Consider the following 8,118-nt stretch of genomic DNA (forward strand, 5'->3'; position numbering starts at 1 on the left):
GCTGATTATGGCAAGATTCTACCAGTTGATATTATTTAGAAAGCATTGTCAAGAAGCATACCCCATCAGAAAACCGTTTGCTACCCACAAGTGCTCTTCCCCTAAAGGCCTGCCTATATCCTGTACATAAGCAGACATGGTCACTTCCCCGGCCTCCTGACATGCAGCAGGAGAGTATTCTACTACCTTTTAGAAGGGCCAGGAGGAGACCATAGAATTAAATTCCAATCCAGAAAATTGAAGGCATTAATAGCAGAAACATACAATCAATATAAGACACTCAAATGGCTATAGTGCTGAGAGCTTTGAAGATATAACATCATTGTGGACCTTGAAAACTTTGACTATTCTCTAAAGAAAATAGATTGGCAACAGGAGGACTACAGTCAAGCCATTAAAATAGTTTTTAAATCTCAAAGCATTGCCTTGATTTAAAATTGTTGGCTTCCTATTGCAAGGCTCAGACAAAAGTGTTGGGCCTGCTGGCCTTGTATGTTGTCTTCAACTTTCTTGTTGGAGGGCGGATCTTGCGGAAGATTAATGGAAACTTGATTTTAGAGTCATGGAACTGCTTGATGTTCTCTCTCTTGCAAAGCTTGGCAGGAACAGTCGCAGTTTTGATGATCTGAATGCAAGGAGATCGCACTCGATGTCGAGAAGCCATTTCATCGTACATTTGTTCCACAGCACCATTCAAAGTGGTATCACGGTACTCCTTGTACATGTTGTGATAACCTGTCCTGCTCTGGTAGCGGACCCAGATGCCATAATTTTTTATGGTGGTAGGCTTTTTCTCAAAGATCTGCGGACAGTACGAATACTGATGAGCACCATTCCAGCACAAATACAGCCGATTTAACGCAGTCCAGTGATTCACATACGAGGCAGCATTTGCATCAGAACTAGTGACTCCAGTAAAGCAGTGAGATTCCATCACGGTTCAACAAGACCTAGATCTAGGACTGCTATCATGTCAGATCAAATTTACTAAGCCTAGCAAGGAGAAAACTGCAATGAAAGGCAGAAAAAGTACAAGCGAAGAGCATCATAAGCCTAGAATCACAACCGGAAAACTGCAATCATGTATCATAACCGGACAACTGCAATCAAAGGCTACCTCGCAAAACTGCGACCGGACAGCGCAAAGATTGCACTGCAAACTCATGTTACAATAAACTGCCGAGAAATAATTTGGCCACCGCCAAATCAAGCAGCAGCATCGTCATAACCGTAAAGTAAAACCTTGGGAGGAAAGAAAGCACTGACTGACCTCATTGATTGCAAGAATCTGGCCATGAGACTTCTTGACCTTCTTCAGCTTCCTGAGGAAGTACCAGAACTTGGACTTGGCCCGGACTTCGTTGGTGGCCCACAGCTTCATTCGGTATATCTTGGGCTGCTCATTCGTAGCTGTCGGCAGGGCTCTCCCGACCACCTGATACTGGTGGAACCTCATATCTCCAAACCCCAACCCTCTCGCTCTCTCCTGCCTCTGAGAACTGTGACTGAAGGGTTAGGGTTTGCGCTTTTACAGGCTATAAACCTTGCGCTATTTGATATATTATTTATCGTTAATATTGGTTTTTTGCTCTTTTGAGAGAAACGTTAAAATATATTGATGAGAACTAGGTAGACGCTTTTCCTCGCAATAACTTTCGAATAAAATATCAAGCCTTCTATATCACTCACTTGAGATCATTTTAATTTTAGTATTTTTTAGAATTACAGAATTGAAATTTGTTGAAATTTATAATCTTCACATATATGTGACATAGTTTATACTTTTTTGGCAATGCAATTTTAAAGAAAATAGAAAGCATTTATCACAAAGATTATCAGTGTCTTGTAGTAACCTAAAATTCATATACATTAACATGGAGTGAGAGATGGGAATGCAAACTTACTCTATATTGAAGAAGAATCATAATGTCATGGTTGAGTAAATCAAAAAGATCCATGCTCTATGTCCATCACACCTCACACAAGGAAGAAGTAAACAAAGACAACACTTAAAGAAGAAAATGTCAAAATAATAAGAAAGGCATATGTGTAAGGATGAGACTAGGCATAAGCATGGAACATAAAACCATGCTAGCATGGTGGAGAGTTAGCAAGATACTCTCCAAGAATTCATAATTATGGGGGAGTATGCCCTTCCCCCGTGAAGCAATAGTATTCTAGTGTACTGTACTATTAGTTCTATTCTATATTGTGGTAGAAACCAAGACAAATAAGAGTAAACTTACCTAGATATCTAGTACTTAATTGTCCATATATTAGTCTCCTTCATATATTGGACTTCATTCAAAAAATAGAGATTGTTAATCTGCACCAACAATAAACTAACATCAAAATAGTATATCATGGCTTAAGAATTTAATTTCATTATGGTGATTTGTTTTATAAGTTAAGTTGGAATATGAGGTTACTCAAAGGTCTTAATTATCAGCCATTAAATTTTTAAAAATCCTTATCCTATATGTATATCTAGATATGTAAAAGTTTACAAATTTAAGGATTGGTAATGATGATGCATTTAAAAGGACTTTGTGTATCAAGTTCATATCTTGATTAAGAGATCTATGAATGCCTACATAAAGTGTTGGTCAATAGCACAACAAGACTAAGATGAGTCCACCAACATGAAAACAGAGAATAGTCACATTAGCCTACAACAACATTGATATCAAATAGTTTTTTAGAGTAAGAACCTATCTATAGGGGACCTCAATGAGCACCTTGAGCTTCTTACTCACATCACTCTAGGACCCTAGTAGAAGCCTTCCTAATAATCATCTTCATCACATGGCCCACCGTTAAGAGAAGCATCGTGCACTCGTTATAATAGCAACCCAACCTACTGCTACTTAATGCATATTGATAAGTTTGCTACCCTCATGATGGCAATTTTAAGAGGCCCCTTATTGATAAGTTTTCTACTTTCATGATGGTCATTTTAATAGGCCCTTGATTGCTAAGCTCCTCATCCTTAGTGATCTCTTATATGTAGATGGTGTAGATAGCATCCTCTATCTTATTACAATTAGCATTCATACCCCATCCTTTGACCTAATCCACATAGCTTAAGAAATTAAATAGAGTAGACAAAATTTAAGTTGCCCAACTCCAACCCCTTAAGATGAAGATGCCCTTTGAAATTCACTTTCTTCATCTCACATAACATGGTTAGTCATGCACCCTCCATACATGGACACTTATTTATCATATGGCTTGAGGTAAGGGATTTCCCAAATACTTAGCCATTCTCATCAACTTCAAGTTGAGACAACTAGAAGAGGAAGAGGAAGGCTTGTTCTCTACAATGCAGCATTGTGTCAATAGGTGCAATAAAAGAAGATGAAGAATGCTCATGAAAAACTATTTGCATCTTTCACAAGATTGACCATGTTTACCTTCGTCAATGCCATTCACTTCTCATGCTTCATCCTTCAATCATTGGATGTAAGTACCCCTTGTTCGTGTATGTTTCCTTAAAGTTCGTGCACAACCTAGCTTCAAAAAGCTATGGAACATGCCTTCTTTGATTTATCTCAAAAGTTCAAAACCTAACTTAATTAATTATGGAGTATGCCTCCTCCAAGTTTATTTCAAACAAATACAATAAGCAAATACTTGCACAAGCTTTGCATAAGGTTTTTTGCTTTGGAGCTAGACATGCCTTTGAAGTGCAAGCATAGGAAGAGCATGCCTTGCAAAGCTCTATTGGAATTGAGATGGTAACTTCTTCTTCTTTAGTATTGAAGGATGACATGCACAACCAACATTTCAAGGTCAATGTTGAAGTTTCTAATGTATTTAGTTGTAACGTGTCCACTTGTCCACTTGTGGGACACGTCTTAGCAGCCCATCAGGAGGGGAGTCTAGAAAGCGCCACCTGGCACTCGCAAGGAATGTCACAGGGTTTGCGATGTAGGTCTTCCCAAGTCTGCCCTGAAGCGGAAGTATCCAACCGTTCCCACTTAGGACCGTTAGGGTTTCTTTCCTATTAGCCAAGTCTCTAGGAAGTAGCTAGCGTCAAGCTTCAGATGAACCACTTTGCGTAGGAACAACAAAGTCGAAGCGGATTTATGATGCACTTGGTTCATGGAGAATGGGAAACGAGAGGGATGAGAAGCTCAACCTCTCTGCCCATAAGGCATAGTCCCATTCTGCTCCCCTAAAATAGCATAAATCGGGATTCTAACTCTACTTACTCTAGGTCTTCATAGTTTCGTTATTACGTCTTTTGAGAAAAGTTCCTAGCTAATTGGGACCACCCTTCCGTAGGACGGACCCAAGTCACGTCCACCACACTTTCCTTGGTAACTTTAGTTGTCTAATTAGGTCCTACCACATTTATGTGCGACATTTAAAATCAGCTTCATTAATTAAGCCTTTTAGGGCACAAAGTTCGTTCACGTAATTTGCAACACATACACAAAAGCAAAACAAGCAATCCTTTTATCAAACAAGTTCCTTAACTTATCTTTAAGTTAATCTTTGTCTTCTGCCCATACAGGAGAATTATGTATCCCTTTTGTCCAACAGAAGTACCCCGTCCAAATCACATGGCACCGAAATTTCCATCCTTTATCTAGAATAGGATCTTCCAATGTCCCAGACATTGGGCTCACAGGAATCTCCAACTCCATTCTAGACAAGCAAGGGGTGTCCAGAGCTCCACCTGACCCACAAGCGGTCTAGGAGTGAGATGCCATTTCCGTGGTTGGCCTTTTCACCACTCGACCATTGGCCTGTGAATCAAGCAGTGCCCTCTCGGGATAATCCGTGATGTGATCTTGGAGATGATCCACGTGTGCAAAATATCCTTCCTTAATTAATCCAATTAAAATTCAAGCACAATCAAAGCAATCAGCCCTAATATCATCTTCTAGAAAAACATTCATTTATTCCCATGGCAACTTGTCATTACAGACCCTTGCCATTCATTTGCCATCAACACAAGCCTTGGAATATTTATCCAAATCACAATGCAACAATCCCTTGATTGAAAGAAAAACATTTAGGATGTTATTCAATCAACCAACAAAACTAATTGTATTTTTTCCAACAATACAATAATAGATGTGACAATAATTCCATCGTATATTCACTCTCCCCCTTGGGACCAAAGAGTAGAATTTACTTAATATTCCCTCCTTTAGCCTAAGGAATATGCTATAGGTTCCAATACTATACATGACGTAAGTCCTATCATTCCAATGCAAATTAATCAATCTAGCAAGAGCATTTATGCCTATTCTCTAAGTGACAATTATCTTTTAGCATTTTCCTACTATGCAACATTTTTTTCTTGGCTTTATCTTCCTTTCTCCCAAGACAAGGAGTCGCATGTCATCGATGTAAAATTTACATAATCTCTCCCATGTATGTACCGTGTATATGCATTTGCGAACTTTAAACAATATTATCCTCGATAATGATTAATCAAAGACTCATCGATACTCAATACTTTAGTGTCCCATATGTTGCTTATGCTATGCATGGATTCATCACATAGCAACTAGGTGCAATTTAACTCCCTTTGATACAAGTACTTCACAAACTTCATCTTTGAATATTTGAGATGCAATTTATCATTTTCAATTACCTATTCTAGCATCACAAGGTACGGAGCCTAATGCATCTCTTGCGAGCATTAAAACAAGCATCTATAAATTTGAAAATACATTACTTACGACCGGTACCGCAATTGGATTAATAGTGATGCCTTCGCCCGAAGCTCTATTGCTGGTTGTAGGATTGTCATCCGCACGCGACATTCTTTGCTTGGAGGCCATCGTCCGCAAGTAGACTCAAGAGATTAAGAAGGTGGAATAGATTCAAGATGGGAGAGCGAAAGAGAAGATGGTTAAATCGAGGATCGAGATAGAGGGAAATTGTGTAGCCTCTCGGGGTAACTCCTCTCTCTCTCTCTCTCTCTCTCTCTCTCTCTCTCTCTCTCTCTCTCTCTCTCTCTCTCTCTCTCTCTCTCAAGCTCTCTCTCACAATCTCTTGGAGGGGTATACTCTCTCTCTCTCTCCTCTCTCTTGTAGCCTTTCGGGGTCTCCTTATGCTCCTTGTGCCTCCCCGTGCCTCATATTTATAATGAATTAGAGAGAAGGGGATAAGTTTGAGAACAATAGTGGAGGGGCTCTTAGAAGACTCTGTGATCTGATGCTCAGATCATAAATCTAATGGTTGCATTGGCTCCAAAAGGGGGGTAAAACTCCAAGACACTTGCTTAAAAAGCTCTTAGTTCACTCCTTCTTCTTTTCTTTGTTCGAAGTGCTGTCTACTGCCTGTAGACTGCGATCGTGGTGCATGCGATTTTGCCAGTCGCTTTTCTTTATTTCTCTTTTTATAAAATCTCCAAAACTAACTAAAACATCACTTGTCTTTTCTTTTAAATGACTTTTAGTTCTATCTTTTTAGGATAATATCTAAAATATAATAGTTTTTTTTCCAAGAATCTAATATTTTTGGACCATTCAAGCTATACACATTAATACTAGTGATTAATATGGCTCATAAGTCCCACTCACATTGTACTTTTCATGAAGGGTGGCTACAATCCTTATCAATCTGAGAAAAATGTCAAATTGATGACTCTCAATTTTTTAAAATATATTTTTTATTGAATGAAAATTATTAGCTATTAATGCTAGTCAGTTTTTACCTTAGTTAGTCTTTTGTTAGTAATCTTACTAACTTATTAATTGACCAACTAACTTTCGAACTAACCAAGTAACTTTTATTGCGTGGAAATATTACATTAGTGATACTCTATTTACTTCCATATATTCTACAAAGGTGGTGTACAAGCTCATTATCTCTTGCTAATGGTAATCTTCACAATTATGAACAATTTTTGTGGTGCTTTCAATTGAGTAATCAATAAAAATACGAAATAAAACTATGGTGTTTGTACCTTGGCGCATTCAGTCTTAATAAACATCTAATATTTGTGAACAAAAAAAATCATTGCTTCACCTTTTTAGAGCATTGTAAAGAGCACTAGGTTCAAATCCTACTCTAAACACACTTGCTAGTAATAAGCATGCTTTCCAGTAATGATCGTAAGTACCACATGAGACCGTAGGACATGCATACCATGCAATAGTTGATGATGATATGATGGTTATAACCTGCTAAAGGTGGGTGGCTCTCTATAAAACCAAGTATATCATTGAGCATACTATATTGTAGAATCATTGAGCATGCATTTTTGTTGTTGTTATAAGTCAAAAGTGGTGAAATAATGCACGAGAGGGGGGTAGAAACTAGAGGTAAAAAAAAGAGGGAGGAAGAGGGAGAGGAGAAGAAGAAGAAATGATGCATGTTATTGATAATTTTTAATTAATTTTCCTTGGAAAGAAGAATAAAATTTATAGGGGGAAAATTATCTATAGCTTTTGTAGATGTAAAAAAAGAGGAAATTTGTAAGGGGTAGATAGTAAGGTCACAAAACCCCCTATTTGTAGACCTCATGCACGGGGAGCTCTTCCCACCTTGATTTTTGGGAGGGAGTTTTTTTAAAAAAAATCCCAAAACTAGAAACTTTTCCAAGTCACATAGGGGTTCCCGATTTTATCCCAAAATCACCCTACTTTTTGGAAAACACCTCTGCATAGGTGTTTCCATTAAAAACCCTAGTCCCTCGTCCATTTTTAGGTCCCACCTCTCTTTTTCGTTGATAGAACCAAGTCAATCTCCATGTATATGAAAAATAGACAATTTAATTGTTAATTTTATATTCAATAGGGTTTTTGGAAACCCCCTTATGTGACCAAGAAACTTTTTAGGAAACCGTTTTCATATTGAAAACCCTTTGGGGCAAGAAACCCATGCGCAACAACTCCTGGGTTTTTCCATCCACATCGATAGCACGTGGGTTATTTTATAGCCACAAACTAGAGACTTTAGAGCTCTTCAAAGGAGCCCTTCTTCCTAACTTTTAAGGGCCTAGGACAAAGTGGAACTCTAGTGTCTGCTACAATTTTAGCTTTCTGTTGCTCCATTAGGATCTACACTTCATCAGCCTATTATTCTGTGTCACCAAGTTTTCCTTTCTCTTTTTGATTTCTTTCTTTCAGTCAATTCTCATGTTGTTGAAGC

At 38.2% G+C, this 8,118-nt stretch overlaps 1 protein-coding gene across 1 annotated transcript; it reads right to left on the reverse strand.

The window, feature by feature from the left end:
* Positions 1–345: 345 nt before the first annotated feature.
* On the reverse strand, positions 346–1,522 carry LOC148031958 (large ribosomal subunit protein eL20y). Its single transcript, XM_087682553.1, has 2 exons — positions 1,271–1,522; positions 346–802 (listed from the first exon to the last, which is right to left on the reverse strand). Exons 1-2 carry the CDS (start codon positions 1,454–1,456, stop codon positions 461–463), a joined length of 528 nt encoding a protein of 175 aa, XP_087538679.1. The 5' UTR covers positions 1,457–1,522; the 3' UTR covers positions 346–460.
* Positions 1,523–8,118: the final 6,596 nt, after the last annotated feature.

The sequence above is a fragment of the Lygodium microphyllum genome, chromosome 8 (assembly GCF_053477565.2).
Source record: "Lygodium microphyllum isolate KBCC chromosome 8, Lygodium_microphyllum_v1.1.10, whole genome shotgun sequence".
Lineage (NCBI taxonomy): Eukaryota > Viridiplantae > Streptophyta > Polypodiopsida > Schizaeales > Lygodiaceae > Lygodium > Lygodium microphyllum.

What these genes read in the sequence shown, in the direction of transcription:
- LOC148031958 (XM_087682553.1), bottom strand. Translation starts at nt 1,456, where the DNA reads ATGAGGTTCCACCAGTATCAGGTGGTCGGGAGAGCCCTGCCGACAGCT. An exon ending in AGATTCTTGCAATCAATGAG is followed by an intron (nt 803 to 1,270) that starts GTCAGTCAGTGC and finishes TACTGTCCGCAG; the next exon opens with ATCTTTGAGAAAAAGCCTAC.